This window comes from Alosa pseudoharengus, unplaced genomic scaffold, assembly GCF_046254945.1.
Source record: "Alosa pseudoharengus isolate Yale_2024_CS ecotype anadromous, Long Island Sound unplaced genomic scaffold, YU_APseudo_1.1 YU_APseudo_1.1_scf_22, whole genome shotgun sequence".
Classification (NCBI taxonomy): Eukaryota; Metazoa; Chordata; class Actinopteri; order Clupeiformes; family Clupeidae; genus Alosa; species Alosa pseudoharengus.
Genome location: NW_027468680.1, coordinates 18,014,222 through 18,032,948, shown reverse-complemented (window position 1 = coordinate 18,032,948; position 18,727 = coordinate 18,014,222). Strand labels below are relative to the sequence as shown.

The following is an 18,727-nucleotide window of genomic DNA, read 5'->3' as shown; positions in this document are numbered from 1 at the left end:
TTCCTTTTTAACATTAATGCAGAGGAAGTAGATTGGGGCCCAAATAGAATGTTCAAGCATTGTTTTTGTTTACCTTGTTGAAAGGGTCCATTTGGATACAATACAAAGCCATTTTCTTCAACTCAATAAAATACAAATTACAAACTACTATTTTGTATCATGTATCATAAATACTACCCATCCCTGGGTAGTTAAGTTAGTTATGTCTAAAATGATTTAGGAAGGATTTATGAAGTATGCAAGCAGTGCTGTTGGTTTAATAATTCCGCCTTTAACAAACTTTCCACATCAAATTCCAAAAGGACATTTCTATTTGGACGAAATTACCTCGACATATAAATTCTCACAAAGTTATTATTAGCCTATAGCACAGGGTAACAAGTGGTATTAGTGGTATCAGATAACTTGATTCAAACTTTAGCATCACACGTTTTATACACATAGGGTCAATCCCAATGTCCACTCAAAAACTCCCAGATTTTGAGGCATTATTTCTGCTTAATCCATGAGAGTTTAGGGCTGTCCCTTTGTCAAATGGTTAAGTGCATGATATTTCAAGCCCTTTATGCACACATTTCCTAACTCTGCTCGACTATATAAAGATAGGGATTGATTTCTAGAGAGCTTTATTGTTCCAGGTAAACTAGTAATGGTTCTAGTATAGGGCTCACAACAGTTTGTAGGGCCTAACAGATAACTTATAGGCTACAACAAAGAAAAATTCAGTAGCCTATAACAATGGAAGGTTTTCTCCCCTCACAACTTTGTATTTACAGGACAACGAAGTATCGCTACTAAGGCTATCAAGCAGCAGCACTTGGAAAATTGAGTAACTTCAGGCATAGTCTACGTTAGATCAAGTTCCTCAAGTTCCTCACAGGCGTTTTTTTGTATCTCCATCTAGTGGAGAACTGCGATCAATGCATGCTTGTTGTAGGTCCATAAAAGCAGCGCAGCATCTAATTGCATGCAGTCGGAATAGAACTGTTACATTAGGGATATTGATGAAATAAACTATTAGATGCCTTCCCGGTGTGATTAATAGCCCTATTTTATTTGACTCCATGGAAGCAAAATCATCTTTTTGCAGCCAACACATTTGACCAGATAGATAAAAAGATAACTTTTGGTGAATATCTTTTCTGATAGTGGATTTTTAAGTGGTTTTAAAAATATATAAGGTAGATTTCTGACTATAGCTAATCGAATCACTGCTTTCATGTGAGTGATTTTTGTTTCGAACGAAAAGTGTAGTTTCTGGAACCCCCAGTAGCTGTGATAACTCCTCCACGGATTAGGTGCATGGGCAAAACCGATTGGTCTGGCCATTCATTTGCTTGCACAGGCCTTACATAGAACTCAACTGAAGTTCCAAGTTACATTGTAACGATAGCTAGCAAGTCCATTCTTAACAAAGATTTTTCACCAAGCCTGCTGTCAAGATCGTCGTCGGATTCGATTGGTTTGCAACTCACGAGATATCTTTAAATTAGATTATTTTTTCATTTATAGGGAATTGGGGGGTTTAAGCTGAATTCCTTACTAGCTCAGGTTACTTCTATTTCGCGAGCTAACTTCCCATCCAACTAACCTTAGCTAGCTGGCTGATGTGGCTAGGTAGTATTAGCCACCTAGCTAGCTAACGTTAGCTATTTGGTGGAGTACTGTGTGTTAGCCACAACGTTATCAGATTTGCATTAGCGAGCTAGTTGGGCAGGTGTCCAAAATACCCCGTGTGTGATGTCCAGTGAGATACTGATATTAGGCAACTAACTTGATGTTTCCAGGTTATGTTGAAGCATTTACGTAAATAACGTTAGCTACTATTTGAGACCTGTTCGCCTAACGTTAACGCCAGCTAGTCTAGCATAGCTTGCAAAGTGCAGCTGCTGCTATTTGTCGTCAGCCAATTAGCTGTTGTTAGCTAGTGAGCCCAAATCTGTTGAGTTTCATTGCTGACGTTTAACGTTAGTTGTGACAATGCCTGCCATGCTAGATAAAGGTAGTACTGAGATGTCTGGTAAAAGAAGGGGTAGGAATTCTGTTAGCCACCCAACTAAAAGTTTCGCTGCAAATGGAAACAGTAACAATTCATGGGAAGAAGGAAGTTCGGGATCTTCAAGTGATGATGAACATGGTAGGTCATTAGCTATGGTAGCCTCGATCATACTCCGCAAGTTCGTATAGTTGGATGTGAATAGTTACGAGTACGTTTCATTCTCATTTTTTATAATAAGGTGCAGGGGGGATGAGAGTCGGCCCACAGTACCAAGCAAACGTTCCAGATTACGATCCAGGTAAGTGGGATTTAACTCACTTAATCATCCTCAAAGCAGGTTATAAGTCATGATAGCCTCAAACGTTGTTGCATGCAGCCTGCTGAGCATCCGGATTTCGCTAAGCAGTCCCGTGTTCACGATGAAGTTTTAAATCAGTGACTTTTTTCAGTCTTCAATAGACACTGGCGAATAACTAGACTATTTTAAATAAGTTTCAGCGTTGTCGCCTTACTTAGATGTAAGTTGTATTCATCAATCACACTAAAGCAAATTTTATTTTGTGTGGTAATTAATCCCTTCCTTTACTACAAAAATTTGATAGCATTGTGTGTTCAACATTGCGGTAATAAATCGAAGTTCACAGGCCGTGTTTTGTAACTTAATATTGTATGTGTATCCGTCAATGATGATTCGACAAAACCGAGGCTATCAGTTTTAGTTCCTGTCTTCCATCACACGCATGTGGTCTTTCCTCAGAGGTGGCAAAGGCCAGTCAAGAGAGAGAGAATCTCGGCATGCTGGTTTGGTTTCCTAATCAGAATCTGGCAGAAGCAAAACGTGAGTTATGTTGTTTTCCCCAGTAGGCCTTTACTGGTCATAATAATTATGAAGCAAAGGAGAGAAAAAAGTACATATTCATATTCCTTCACAGCTTGCAAATGGTTTCTTTTTTTTTTTTAAACACATAAATCTCATGCAAATTGTTTGTATATCTGATTTATCTGTCTGTGGATTGATATGCATCCATGTAATTTAGGCTGTTGTTGATCAGTATCATATATTTATTTATTGACAGTGGATGAATACATTGCAATTGCCAAAGAGAAGCATGGGTACAATATGGAGCAGGTAACAATAAAGAAAACCTTTTCATGCCTTTTGCATATAATGTATTTGTATGTGTGTGTTTGGGGAGGCGGTGTTATGTTTTTGAATAAGAACTAAACTGAGGGTAGGCAGTAATCACTGTAGATGGTGATCTGTGTTAATTTCTGTGCCCTGGTGACCCAGAACTGACACATCTCCTGGATAATTGCCTAATCAACTGTTGTTAATACAGTACTATGAAGGAAAGAGACATCTTTATTCAATTCCTCCTGTCAGTTGTACGGTCATATGCTCTACTTTTTTCAGCTTGGTATTTGCTCAACATTCAGTGCAAACATTGTAGTTTTGTAACAAAGATAGGTCTGAATAGTTGCAATTCCTTTGAGTGACATTAGGCATATTTAAGTTTAGATATTTTAAAGCGGCATTATATAGTCCATGACTGTGTGGTATAATTTATCATGTTTGAATTTGAAACCTCCTGCTATTCTTGTAATTACTATGTTTGTCAGAGTTAATTAACGGAGCATACTGTAGTATTCCCAAAATTACTTTGGTTGTAAACAAAAGAGCCTGCTGGAAAACGTTTTGGCACTAGCTGAATCTGTTCCATCTGTACGAAATGGACAGAGCTGCATAAGGGAATAAGAGCTACAGGGTTCCCACGGGTCCTTGAAATCCTTGAAAGTTTGTGAATCTGAAAAAAAAAATTCAAGGCCCTTGAAAGTTTTTGAAAACAGACAAAAATAAATGGAGGTCCTTGAAAGTCCTTGATTCCATACAATTCCGTCCGCTAATTAAAATGTTTCCATTATTTCGCCACCACTTCTGTCGATATCCTATGCGTATGCCTGATTTACGTTGGTTAGAACTACACTGCCAGCGTGATTTCTGCGTGTTTCACATGTGTAGGGTTTGTTGCCCAAATATTTAATTTAACATATTGATGAATAAAGCAACAGGTTCATGGTTTCATGAGTTTAACTTGTTTAGGAAAAGTTTATTTCAGCCAGAGACTTTCTAATGCGGAGACACAGCACTCAAAAAATCTTCCATAGAAATGCATGGAGTTAGTTTGTAACAGTTGTCTACACATATCCCACCCATTCCGTGGCAAAACCTCGACATGTGAATACATTGAGCCAATCATGTGTTGTGCTGTCAATATATTGAGCCAATCATGTAAAAATGAAAAATAGAATAGGCCTTCCATTTGTCATATGAACAAAAATAAAAGAAAACTGTGACAAGGTATCCTTGATCTGTTGAGGTAACATGATTTAACAATGCCCACGCTTGAAATTTATCGACACATTAGGTACTTGAATTTGAGGATATTGGGCCTGGAAAGTCCTTGAAAGGTCCTTGAATTTGATCTTAACCAAGGTGTGGGAACCCTGGAGCTAAAATTAGTGCTGGTGTATCTTCTTGCATAGACAATTCCTTTGCATGTATATGATCTTTTGTCTTCCATTTATTACATGCTGTTAACTGATTACTTAGAATTGACACTAATAATAGGCTATATGCAGTTCTACTGTTAAACGTGTGTATTTGATACTGAATTAGTTTATTAGTCATAAACCTCAAATTGAGTCACCAGAGTTTATCAGCTGGATGAACTGAATTTGGAGATTTGAACTGCTGAAACAACCCTGATATTATTTGGACTATCCAAATGTTGAGAGGCTCTACAGCTTTGTAAGTGCTGACATTTGGAGTATACATTGGCAAATGTAACATCTGTGACTGGCTGTTCTCCATAGGCTCTGGGGATGCTCTTTTGGCACAAGCATAACATTGAAAAGTCTCTGGCGGACTTGCCCAACTTCACGCCTTTCCCTGATGAGTGGACAGTGGAGGACAAGGTCCTGTTTGAGCAGGGCTTCAGTTTCCATGGCAAAACATTCCACCGCATCCAGCAAATGGTTAGTGGAGTCCTTTTCACATGTTTTCTTCTCTTCGCAATCCATATGTGTAATGGCATTGCAATTGTACATACTTAGTTCATGTACAGGTAGGTCTCAAAAAATTAGAATATCGTGGAAAAGTTAATCACCCCCCCCCCCCCCCCCCAATTTAGTTCAAAAAGTGGATCTTTCGTATACTCTAGATTCATTAGATGTAAAGTGAGATATTTCAGTCAATATTTTGTCTTGATGATTACGGTGTACAGGTAATGAAAACCAAACATGAGTATATAAAAATGTTAGAATAAAGAGGTTATATACAGAAATGTTGATTTCCTGAGCCTTTAAACTCTTAGTCTGGTTCAGTAAACACAACCATCATCATAGAAAAGACTGCAGACTTGATAGTTGTCCAGAAGGCACTCATTGACACCCTCCACAAGGAGGGTAAGGCACAGAAGGTGGGCAGGGTGTTAACGAAGTGCTGTATGAAAGCATATTCATGGAAAGTTGACTGGAATGGAAAAGTGTGGTAGGAAATGGTGTGCAGGCAACAAGGATGACCGCAGCCTTGAGAGAATTGTCAAGCAAAGTTGAAAAAATTGGGAACCTAACAAGGAGTGGACTAAGGCTGGAGTCTGCATCAAGAGCCACCATGCACAGACGTGTCCAGGACATGGTCTACAAGTGGCATATTCCTAGTGTCAAGCCACTCCTGTATCAGAGACCAGGTTAGAGCATCTTACCTGGGCTAAGAAGAGACAGAACTGGGCCGTGGTTCAGTGGTCCAAACTTCTCAATGTCCCAAGAGTCTGAAGGAAGAGTGAAGAGACACAGAATCCAAGTTGCTTAAAAGTCCAGTTTGGTGTTTCCACAGTCAGTGATGATTTGGGGTGCCATGTCATTTGCTGGTGTTGGTCCACTGTGTTTTATCAAGTCCAGAGTTAATGCAGCCTTCTACCAGGAGATTTTAGTGCACTTAATGCTTCCATCTTCCATTTTTGGTTTTCATGAGTTGTAAGCTGTAATCATCAAGATTGCAACAAAAATGGCTTGACATATTTCATATAACTTTTCCAAGATATTCCAATTTTTTGAGACCCACCTGTATATTATTTGTTATGTCATGCTATGTTTACATGTTAAGAGGAATTACCCTTTCACATGATAGTTAATGTGTGTACAAGGCTCCAGTGTGTAACAAATTTGCCATATTTAGTTACTGTTCTCCATACAGTACAAGGAAACGTTTTGCTCTTTAGTTTGTTGAGTAAGCTGTTTTCCATATCACACCTCTGCCCTGTGTTGGCCATAACAGCAACATTCAGTGCAAGTTTGCCAATGACTTTAGTGAGGATGTTAAATACTCTATGGAATTTAAAATCCTGTCATGATCACTTAATTGCATCCCCATCTATTTTGTGTGAGTGTGTCTCAACCACCCAGCAGCACTCAGAACGCAGAAATCCTCGGCCATGACATTGGCTGTTTTTCCACTCATGATATGTTTTGTAAAACATAACAAGGTTAAAAGTGTTCTTAAGTAGCAAAAATTCAGTAAAGAGTTTATAGTATTCTTTAGCGCTGCGACTAACAATTATTTTGGTAGGCGACTAATCTGTAGATTATTATTTTTGATTAGTCAACGATTATTTCTGTCATGTCCACCATCTTTGCTTCCAATAGGCGCGGCTCCTATTCTGGGCTCTAGTGCATGTTTTACTGTCTTGTTGAAGTCTGCACCTTATGAATGTTAATCTGTTGTCCAGCCTCAACATACATAAATTCCCTTAGTAGATTAAAATAATGACTCATGAACCAGATGAATATGAAACCTAAGCTTGATGGCTTAATCAAATGTATTTGTAACATTTGTACAAAATAAATAAATTCATTTAATAATATAAATTAAACTAGCCAAATCTGTTAAACAAAAGAATAATGTGAAAAATGGCAATAATGTGTTTTGTACTACTAAAATTCCAATTCAAACAGAAAGCTATTAGGTTTATTATCATAGATGGAAGGCCATCATAGTTGGCCACCACAGGCCACCAAAGTTCATTATAGTTCTTGCATGCTAAATGCAGAATAAACACTTGTAGTGTTCTATTGCACTTAACACGGTAAACATGATAGCGTTCATATACCTTTTCCGACAGGTAAGCTAACACAAGCTATGATATAACGTTATAGCCAGTTGGCCGGTGCTTGCGATTGAGATGTGTATCACTGTCTGCCGTGAAATGACAGCTCTGCTTTACGGAGTCTGAATTCAACTTTTTTTTTTTACTTTATTTCACCAAAATATTCCCACACGTTTTAAAGTTTTGGTCTCACTGTCTCTTCACCCTTTAGCCAAATACTTTATTATGCCTTTCACGACCCGTCAACAAATTTCATAATCAACTTTGTCGACTAATCATTGCAGCCCTAGTATTCTTCCTTTTGGTTTACCTTAACCTATATCTCAAAACTCCCAACATGGGTTGCATGAACTCTGCTTACTAGCTCTTTTACACAAGTTGTATGACATGTTCTGACGTTTTGCACAGCTGCCAGACAAGTCCATTGCCAGCCTTGTGCGTTTCTACTACTCCTGGAAGAAGACGCGCAGCAAAACCAGTGTGATGGACCGACATGCACGCAAGCAGAAGAGGGAGAGGGAAGAGAGGTTTGTTTCCAGGATCTCCAGGATGAGTGTTCTGTGACTTCTGTGACTGTGTTCTGTGCTAACCCAGTGTTCCCATGTAAATGTGTAAATTAGTAGCTCTCTTATTGTGAGTGCAGATTACATTAAAAAAAATTGTGTTCCACGATGGTCTGAAGATTGACCATGTCAGACTAGGCGATCAGAGGACCACACATTCTTGCCGTGTCTTGGTCAGAAGATTGCCCACATTACAAGATCATGTAGCTTATCGTACTCATCTCGTGTTGTCATAGTGTCAGTGTAAAACACAGGAGTCATAGGAGATCCCCAAAAAGTCTGACTTGCACAGTGCTTGCCCTGGTCACTTCCAGGCTAACGAGTTTTGACTAAAAACAGTAAAATCGAACTTTCTCAAAACACATCCGAATGACATGATTTTGATGTCAACTCAACGTATGTACTCCCAATCATCCCTAAATTGATCTAAAGTGCATTTTATTCCGGATAATTCCTTTAATTTTTACAGCGAATAAAAGATACTAAGAGATATTAGTGATGACTGACAGTGTGCTTACTGCTTAGGCCTATTTACAGACCTGCAAACTGAGAAGGGCTGAAAAATGTTCTATATTTGCAAAGTAAACCCCTGTAGGGGGGTCTGGGGACAACCCCCCCCCCCCCTCCCAGTCTGGACCAGGCGGTTTTGGTTGCCGTTTTTGGAGCCTGGGCTGTCTACAGAGACTGCGTTTTTTACAGTGTAGTCAGGGGACAGGCAGCTAGCGTATCGTGAGGAGATGTTTGCTGTATGTGACAAAAAAAATTGTCAGAAATGTGACAAACTGCGTACCGGTCCACTTCAAGCACTGACGTTGCAGACAATAAATCACTGGTTGTTGAATATGTCACATTACAAAGACGCGTTCCTCCTTCGGTGTCGTTCCGGTGTTGGGTACAACACTGAAAATTAGTTGGCTACGGCAAAATCAGGCTGAAATGCACAGGCCATGATTACTGTGTGGTAAAAATGTGTTTGTGTTAATCAGAGAGTCAGTGTGGCCATGTAAATATCTGAGTTTGATGTGGGTTTTTTCACTGTGTGTGTTAAAGATTTGCTTGGGCTTATCTGTAAGTGTTTGTGGTTGATGGAGGATGTGAATCTGTCTGCAGTGACGAGGAGGTGGAGGAGAACAGCTGCATTTCCCCAGGAGATGCCGAGTATGAGCCCAGCAAGGAGGAGAGGAAGGAGGTAAAGAGTGTGAGTTTACCCCCCCGCCCCCTTCCTCACCAGTGTTTCTGTCAATGAGCCCAGCTTGGATACTCAGAATTAAACCCAGTGGGCTGGTTTCCCAGACATGGATTTAGCCTAGTCATAGACTAAAAGCTCTTTTTTTGGAGGAGATCTTCGTTGAAGTTCTCTGTTAGTCTGGGACTAGGCTTGGAACTATCCCTTTTACTTAACCTAAAATTAAAACTCAAAGTTCTTAGTCATTGTTACTCATTGTTATAGACATTTTGGTGTATTCTCATCTGTTGGGAATTCCAGAAAGGTTAGGCCACTTACCCCGGTTGTTAGCTAATGTTTATGGAGTTTGTCATGGGTCAGTCACTGTGTCAAGCTAACTTTCCTAGTGTCAGGATTACCAGAGTTAAACTTATGTTTAAGAAAATAGTGTGAGATAATTGGATAGAACTTTCCAAGTTCTCTGATTTCCTGTACTTGTGTTTTGACCAGGAGTTGTGTGCCTCTTTGAGTTAACTTTGGGAATGCAACAATATTCCTTAAAACATGTTCCCTAAAACAACTGTATTTGTTTTGATTTCAGTTGGGGGCCGGAGTAGAAAAATCAGAGGCAAAGTCATCAGTCCCTCAAAAGGTACTTTTTCCTCATGTCACCACACACTCTTCCGCTGCTCCTGTTAAGGGTTGGGTATCACTTGGGATTTATCCGATACCGGTGCTAAATCGGTAGCGGTGCCTGAACCAGTGCTTTTTTTTTGTTTGTTTTGTTTTTTTGGAAATTGTCCAAATTTATGGTCGAATTTGATTGATGAAATGTGTTTGAACTTGAAATTGAACTATATTCATTATTTTTATCAATATCTGGAATAGAGTACTAAAGCCAAAACGTCACGTTGTATGGGCAACAAGATTTTCTGTTCTAAACAACCCGAACCTAGAATGGCGTTTTCCATTGCTTCGCTATGTTCTTTCTTTGAAAACGGGAATAAATCAATTTCAAGAGGTGAAAATCACTTTATCGAAACATGTCGAGGCTTTTATGCATGGAAAAGTTCGGCCTAGCATAATGGATAAAGTCTATAACATAACGGTAAATTAGCCTGATAACATAACGTTACTACTGTCAACCGTGGTGGCTTCGGACACTTTTTAAAAAATGTTTGGAATTTATTTACAAACCTGAAAAAAAAAATCGGCAAGTAGGCTATGAGACTCTGACTGATGATTGCATTCAGGAAGCACTGCACCATGTCGACAGCGGTTTATACAACGTTAGTTTCAGTTTTTTTTAAATAAAAAATAAAGACAATCTATTCTGAATAATTACTCGGAAAGGCAAACTGCTTATCAATTTGCAAAAAAAAAAAACTTTCCTTTTCTATAAAACTTTGGTCTGGCATAGTGTTTGGTTGCTATGGAAACGTGGTCACACATTAGTACTAAATTGCATTTATCCTTGTCATAATTCTAATTGCAGGTATATGAAATTGCGATTTTGCTAGATGACTTCTCCTAGCCTATAAAGTTTATCTAGTCAATGTTATAAGGGCTTGCCATAGACACACACACAGACATGAGCGAATGCAAGTATCCTAATCAAAGAGGTGCATTCCTGTGCTTTCAAGTTTATCCAGTGTGTTTCCAAATGCTTCATTTTCACCTTTCTCATTTACATTATTAGTAGAAAATTTATATGAAACAAAATGGCACAACACAAAGTTATTATTTACAATTAATTGAAAATTTAAACTTGATGGCATAGGCCAAATCTCACATGTGAGCTAAACTATTACACTTGTTTTTAATGTCATTACATTGTATTGGTGGTGTGTAGAGTGCCTGTCACTTTAAGAACGTGATAGTAATTCAGTTTATAAGGAATGGTTGCTTGAGTCTGTGTTTTAGGCTACTAGCATTGTGCAAAAGGATATGTGGATGCAATTTGTTATGTTGTTAGTTAAAATAAATATAAAAAAAAACAACTCGAGCATAATCTAAAAACAACTTGAGCATAATCTAAAAACAATTTGAGGATAATCTGTCTTGGATCATAGGAGATACAGTAAGTGTCCTCCTGGAGAGGGACGAACAAGTTTACCTGACAACGGTTCCCGCAGTCGCGTGGAATTTTTTTTTATCTTGTTGCTGATCATGCTGAATGCATAGCAGGGGAAGCACCGCTATATTCCACTAAGTTATGCATGCCATTTCACTTCCTTACTCCTGCATCAAAATGCATAGTTGGGGTGTGTGCCTAATTGTCAGCAAGCATACCTGTCTGTCAAGTGTAATTTCAGATCACAGGTATGTAAACAAAAGCTTATAGGGGAAACCCCACCCCCCCCCCCCTCGTTGAAACTCGACCTCACCTTTTACAAGGTGAAGCCGTAGAATTCAAATATGCGTTGTGGAGAATAGACCTGCTTTCCTACACACTAGCAAAACCACCACTGACCTCTCATAATCCTCCCAGTGCTTCTACCCCCCTTTTCTGTGATGGCTGACAGTGATTGAGTATGTGCTGACCCCCCCCACCCCTCATGCTCGCCTCTGCAGCCGGCAGGCTCTGGGGAAAAACCCGCTCACTTGAAGAAGGAGACTCCGGGCCCCACGGGCAAGAATCTGCACCGAGCCAAGAAGAAGCCGCCCAAGGGCATGCACCTGATCCAGCGCGACGTAACCGCCATGTCCAGCAGCTCGCCTGCCGCCACAGGCGTCCTCCGGCAGCTCGACATGGAGCTGGTGGCCATTAAACGCCAGGTCTGGCTATTATTTTTTCATTACATTTTTCGTATTAGAGCTTTCAGTTTCAAGTTGTGTAACTGTATCTTCACCAGAAGAACTGGTTGGTCTTGATTCTTCATCCCTGATCTTAGCCTGTCTCTAGGCCTCACTAAGTCTTTGGTTTATTTACTCTCTCAGCTTCTGAAAACCCCATCTTACTACTTATACAAAGCACTGATCAATCACTTTAGTGCAAAATCCATCTCTATTTTATTAGCGTAGATTTGAATAGTTATCCTAGATAAGTTCAAATGGGACGGAGGTGTTCAAGGCCAAGGTCCTTTCATCCATTGATAGATGGTGGCATTCTGAAAATCTAAGTAACAAAGTTATTTGGGATTACGAAACTGAAACTTAACATCCTAAAATGTTATTTATGGCTGTATGGCTTTTACTATGCATGTGATGTGTTCTATACTCCTGTGTCTATATTCTGCATATTCTATACAGTGAATTTATGCAACATTCATCTTTAAGCTCATTAATCATTGATCTACTTGGCATCCCATAATGACATTGAAAGCATTTTTTTAGGATTGCTGGTTCTTTTCTCTGAAGCTGAAATATCATACTGACTTTTTAGATATTTAATTTATGAGGTGACTTTTTATAAACTCCCTCTCTACTGTTTTAGATCCAGAGTATCAAGCAGACCAACAGCACACTGAGAGAGAACCTGGATTCTGGAGTAGAGGACTTCAGACCATCTGAGGTCATTGCAATTTTGTGTTTCACGCTGAACATCCCCATAATCCCTGTGGACTGCTACTACTACCTTGACCCCCTCCCACTCTGAGGCCAGGGTTTTCCCCACATTATAAAGTTTATGGTGTAGCCCCTAAGGGTTTTTGCCCAGCACCTAAGACGGATTAATGTAAAAAGTCTACTGTGCATGCATAGACAAAATGGCAAACTGAAAGGTGGCTTGATCTCAAATAGACAACTAAGTTGGGAACAGCAATGACCTGAAAATCAACAATCTCTGATGAGTGTTAATGACCGATACTTGTTGCCAAGCTAATCCAGCAGCTGATTGGCTATTTCTTTGTCGTAAAATCTTTTTTTTCATATATATATTAAAACAAATTCCAACATTTTGAGAGAGCCAAGAGCCATATGAAACTGCCCTTGAAGAGATCTAACCAGCCTTCTCTAGAAACACTCAATGCTGGTTACAATATTTGGTTGTGCTCATAAATTTCTAAATACATATTTTTGTACTCAGGTCACCCAGAAGTTCAACACCCGCTGGACAACAGAAGAGCAGCTGCTGGCTGTTCAAGGTAGACAAACTATGACAAGCAGTCACACAACTCTGGCACCAATGTGTTTACAACATTGCACAGCGTGTGATGTTATTAATGTGGGAGGTTACATCAGACGGGTTGTGGTGATGCTGTGAGTTACAGTGTCTAATTTAGTGTGTCCCACAGAATGGAATTGTATTTGTGGTGGTAGCATTTGACGTGGGCAGCGGGGGTTGGGGTTTCATCCATATTAAATGTACAACATAGAAAATCATTGTGTGGTCAGTGATGATATTGTGGTGGGCCGCCACAAATAAGTCAATGTATGGGGAAACACTGCTGGTTAATCACCCACTTAATTTTGAGTTGAGTGCATTAACAATCACTCATTCATTGATTATTAAGGCTATCAACAATTTTCCAGTGGATTTATAAATGCATCTGTCCTAACTTAATGCAGCTTGAGTTGTGAGTCACTTTGCATACAGTTGTCTGCCAGATGAATACATTTCAATGTTGTTTTCTCTCTCTGCAGCAATTCGTAAGTACGGCCGGGACTTCCAGGCCATCTCCGACGTGATCGGCAACAAGTCTGTGGTCCAGGTGAAGAATTTCTTTGTGAATTACCGGCGACGCTTCAATCTGGACGAGGTGCTGCAGGAGTGGGAGGCGGAGCATGGCGTGGAGAGCAGCGATGGGGCAAAGAACAGCGAGGAAGAGAAGATGGAGGTCACGCCAGAGGACGGTACCACCACCCCAGTCCCACCTGAAGAGCAGAAAAAGGTTTGCACCTCTCTGCAAATATTTTTTCTTTTTTTTTTTCTTTTTTTTTTTTCAGACATACTGAAGAGTTTTGAAATCATGACGATAAATTGTAGGGTGGCTGTGCGATGTGGCCAAAAAGCCTTTTTGCGATTTTGGATCCTGCACATATACAAACAGCTATCCAATTCAGCTACTTGAGTCAGTATCCAACCCATGTCCATTATCAGTATCCAATTGGTGCATCCCTAATCGCTCTCAAATAAGTGGATGTTTTGCTAGTCATCATGTCAACATGAACAGACAAGACAGTCTTTTTTTTAATTATGTTTATTTTTAACTTTGTAAACCCTTCTACCTCAAATATTTAAACATGCTGTAAGTTAGTAAGGGACAAGTGATGTCAAATGATTAAATTAGGAGGGCACTTGCAACTTTTTTTCACAATGTTAGCAAAAGTGAAAGTAAATTTGTGGATCCACCCAACAGTTGGAATCCACTCCTAAATTGAATGGGGCCCCAAATTGAATATGGCCCTTGCTACACCCTTCCAACAGGTTTCATGAAAATCGAAACAGTAACAAACAAAAACTGCTAGGTGGCATTCTTTATGTAACGCAGTAAGGACTTTTCTGTACCACTGCAGAACTATTTCTATTTCTAGGTGTGATGGCAAGTCCTATATCTTTGGATGACCGAGATTGTTTTCATCTATTTATCTGCAAATATTGTCTTAGTAGTTTTGTGGAAGTTGGTTGGTACTTCTGTTTTGTGAGAGATTTGTACCGGTACTAATATGTAGCATGATTTGTTTGTTTTCTTTTGTGTGTATACTTGTTGTACAGGAGCCAGCAGCTGCAGACACACAGGCCCCCCAGGCATCCTGAACCCTTGAGAACTCAACCCATTCATTCCTACAGAGCTGCAGTTTGGAAGGAGAGAACGAGAGAAACAGTGAGAGAGAGACATCTCTCGGCAGACCTGTGCTGTGTCTTTAAAACTGGACCCCCCCAGCCCCCGACTTCCTCACCCACCTATTCCCCTGCTCCTGCTCCACCGGCCAGTCCCGTGTGGCAAAGGACCTTCAGCAGCTGCCTCTGCACAGGAAGGGGACATAAAAAAAAAAAAACCCAAACAGATGCAAAGCGCCTGGCCAGGCCAGCGCTCCCGACTCTATCTCTGTGCACTTTACCCCTTGAGTGCCCACACCACCTCCACCACATCCAGGTTTTCACCCCCCCCCCCCCCCCCCCCCCCCAACCACGATACTGCCCTCGATGCTGCCTCGCTCTCTTTGTTTGCCCTCGACTCCACGCCACGCCATGCATCCTACGACTGACGCCTGTCCCATGTGACCCTAAGCCCTGATAATGGGGGCGATGGCGTATACTGCTGCTTCTCTATTTGTCCATCGTTCACCCAATAACTCAACATGTGCGAGTTTCACATCCAGCTCATCTAATGCTATCTTGGCCATCACTAGAAAAGGCAAGCCTAATGTATGACGTCATCGCGTAAAACTGTAATGTGTGGTTTGTCGTCATCATCCAGCATCTCTCATTTCTCAAGAACTTCCTCAAGACGGCTGTTCTGAGTATATTTAACTGGATTGTAAGATTTGATGTTTGCCATTGGGCATATTATGAAAACAATAGTTATACATTTCTCAGGCAGTCCACAGTGCCTGTAATTTATATATTAACTCTAAATTTATTCAATATTTAATTCTTTATTTGAAAAGTATTGCTTGGTTAAATAATTGGAAATGGGCATTGTTGAGGACAGTGTGGCCTCCAATGTAATATAATGCTTACAGTTAATTATAAAGAACCGTTTTATCATGCTTTTTATGATGCACCTCTAAAATGATGCCCCTTGTTATTGGACTTATATGTCAATACGCAGAAGAGATCATGTGAAGTCTCAGACCTGGGACACTAGTTGGAAAAAGGAGTGTGTGCGTGTGAGGAAACTAACAATATGGTGAACTGGACACATATGAACACTCTGGAGATAAACCAACATTGTCCGGGACCCTTAATACAAGCGCGCTGAAGTCTGACATCCCAACAACAGTCTGAGCAGCTTTCAGGGGCTGTTGAAACTGTGATGCTTTTGGTTATTTTCTATTACTGTCTTCTGTCTTCTGCCACCCCCCCCCCCCCCCCTTGGTATTTTAATTCTCAGATATTGAAGTTGTTGATAATGACCTATGTATCATAATACCAGTCAGTTTCGTGGTTAACATGTGGAATTGTTTAAGGGAAGCACAGGGCAGACATGTTGATGTAAGCTGAGCGCCAGCCTACACTGCCATTCCCTCATCACCATGCCGCCCATAGGCCAAAGGTCTATTGTGTGCTGCTATCCAGACACGTTCACCAAAACACATACGCCTATATTAATCGAACACATACAGGATCCATACATGCATGTGCTCTTCATGAATAATGATCACCATTCCCTTACCAAAAGATACTCAAAGGAGATCCTCTATACTTGCTATGTTAAAACCAAAGTATTGAAACATTTCCTTCCTGCTGTGAAGTACATTTTATTTAATTTCACCCCCTCCCCTCCCCAGTTTTTGTATCATGGACAGTTATTTCATATACAGGTGGTTTTGAATTTCTTTCTCAGTCACACTAGCGTTGTAATTGGTTGACAGTCACCTGATTGGTAAGCGAAGCAGATGGTGTCGTTCAAATTCCTTGAGTCATTTTCAGAGTTCTGTGGACAGAGTAGCCACATCATGACACAGCAGCAAGACAGGAACACGTCATGGCCGTTTCTTTTAAAGGGTGATGAAAGGTGGCCCTCTTCAAATATGGCCTTTAAACAGTGGTGGCAGACAATGTACACACTGTAGACTGCTTAGGTCTGTTTTTATTATGTTTTGTATTTCTTAAGTTATTGTTTTGCTGTCTGCATTATGTAAACTTAAATCCCCGTCATAGCCTTCCTTATTTTGCTGGACTGGTACTGCATTGCTTTTGAATAGTATTCGTGAGAATATTATGTGAATGTTTGAACCTGGAATTTCGTGAGGGAGAAAAACATTGTAGTCATTGTATTTCATTGAATTTTAATAGCCATGCAATAAATGTAAGGATTTACAGGGAAATCAGACTTTGTTTTGAGCATTAGTTTCACTCCACTTCTTTCCCCTTAGGTCCATGTGATATTAACATGACATACTGTGGCACATTCAGAACCCTCCGATGACTCACTTTCATTCAGTAAAAAATGACTTCGTCACTATATGCAAACCAGGCGTTGTTGCACCGTAAATGTTGTCAGCTATCTGTTCCCTTTCCTTCCAGTAAGTAGGGCCCTATCTGTCGATGTTTGGGGAAATAATGCATTTGGGACGCCTCTAATGTTTCCACACAGAGGAGTCGATAAATTCCGTGTTTTCTATAGGAAACGAAAAGGCACATCAAAGAACTTAGTTTTGCATTGATTTTCTTACGCAATCTTGGCGACACCCCTCGAAAAGAAAGTTTAACTTCCATGCAGTGCGTTACATCATTACAGTAGGGTAAGATGTACCATTTTCTTTAATTTATATTTATATAATAAATATATATGAAGTAAAGTTGATGTTAGGCTGGACACGCTCTCTCGAGTTGGTTCAGCAGCGGGCGTAGGCTGCAGTACCACAACGAGACGCAGGGGGCAGTACGTTAAAGTAGATTTCCTCTCTGATTCAACGCTTTCTATGGCGTCCCATAGGCGTCCTCTGACAAACCACATTTTTTTCAAACGGGGATTTCCTGAGGAAGTCAGACCAGGGGGCTTTCCAGCAGAGGATTGACATCAACAGCTCAGATATTCATGGGCGCCTGTGTAGCCATAAGCTCCTCATTTTTTTGCTATTTTATTTCAGTTCTTGTGTTCAGAGTCAATTATGTCGACTTTAATTAGCTTATCCCTGGCTGCGCCTTTGAAGAGCGGCGAAGTCCCATCTCTTTCTGTGTAATTCAGACGGTGTCTTCGCGTCTATGACTGCCAGTCACCGAAGCTCAATTTCATAAAAACCGTGTGGAATTGGACGACGACGCTGACGAGCTGATTCATGTGAGTATTGTTTATTACACGATTTTTTATATATTTTTAAAAGGTTCGGTAGCTACCCAGGCTACGAAAGCATATCGTTAGCTAATGTTAGCCATCAGCATTGCCAGTTACTATTAAGGTTGAACTGAAACATGTGAGTTCCACCACCTGTAGTTACCTCTGCAATGAAGTTATAAACATAAATAGCTGGGTATAGTCTTTATACTGTCAACTTTTTTTCTGTGATGGACCACTCTGCACCAATAGCCTACATGTAAGCCACTCTAACTGAATTCCAGAACGTTAGAGGATCACCTGTTGTGGGGTGGTTCATGCAGTCTGGCATATTTTGAGAGGTGTTGTCTACCTAAATAGTAAACCCACGGACCCAATCAAGAACAGTATTATGCCTTGTCTTATTTGTTTTATCGAAGAGAAGCGGAGAGTTGTGGTTCGAGGATGGATGTTGGTAGCTTGCCTACTATACCTGACACGGTTAGGCTACATAGGAGATGACTGCGTCCAGACCCTCAACTAGCAGTTCACATTTTCTGTAGTTCGCTTAAATTCTAGAGAATATATGTCACACACCTAGAAGAATACCATCTGCTTGTTGAAACTACGATGTTAAGCTACAATGTAACAGAATGTTGCACTGTTACAATGTATCAGAATGACGATCGGTTTTATTGTAATTTACATTGTCTGATAATCCGAATTATCACACTTTTTTTTTTACTACAGCTGATCCAAAAATGGGACAATGTATACATTTTAGGAAAAGAACACGGAGGGCAATGTCTTTACAAGGATAGCTTTACATACACTAATAGACCTGTGCATAGGGAGGTGCTTAAATTCGTTCAGAAAATGAATGGAGTCTACACCCAACTGATGCAGTTTTTTTACCTGCTTATAACCTATAAACTACCCGCCTAGATACACATATTCATTTGGAGTTGCTG

At 40.2% G+C, this 18,727-nt stretch overlaps 2 protein-coding genes across 4 annotated transcripts in view; both read left to right on the top strand.

Annotated features, from left to right (window-relative positions):
* Nucleotides 1–1,323: 1,323 nt before the first annotated feature.
* On the top strand, nucleotides 1,324–16,827 carry rcor1 (REST corepressor 1). Of its 2 annotated transcripts, none has more exons than XM_076299165.1 (13): nucleotides 1,324–2,137; nucleotides 2,238–2,297; nucleotides 2,757–2,837; nucleotides 3,076–3,128; nucleotides 4,874–5,035; nucleotides 7,573–7,691; nucleotides 8,838–8,916; nucleotides 9,494–9,544; nucleotides 11,467–11,670; nucleotides 12,329–12,406; nucleotides 12,920–12,977; nucleotides 13,477–13,724; nucleotides 14,549–16,827. In XM_076299165.1, exons 1-13 carry the CDS (start codon nucleotides 1,981–1,983, stop codon nucleotides 14,588–14,590), a joined length of 1,392 nt encoding a protein of 463 aa, XP_076155280.1. In that variant the 5' UTR covers nucleotides 1,324–1,980; the 3' UTR covers nucleotides 14,591–16,827. The 2 variants fall into 2 exon arrangements, with proteins under 2 accessions (XP_076155280.1, XP_076155279.1); XM_076299164.1 differs by having other exon boundaries at nucleotides 8,838–8,925.
* A 682-nt stretch (nucleotides 16,828–17,509) lies between these two features.
* traf3 (TNF receptor-associated factor 3) overlaps nucleotides 17,510–18,727 on the top strand; it is a 15,985-nt gene continuing 14,767 nt past the window's right edge. For both annotated transcript variants that reach the window (XM_076299162.1, XM_076299161.1), the window contains exon 1: nucleotides 17,510–17,783. The gene's annotated coding sequence lies outside the window, so the exon portion shown is untranslated. The remainder of the gene's footprint in view (nucleotides 17,784–18,727) is intronic.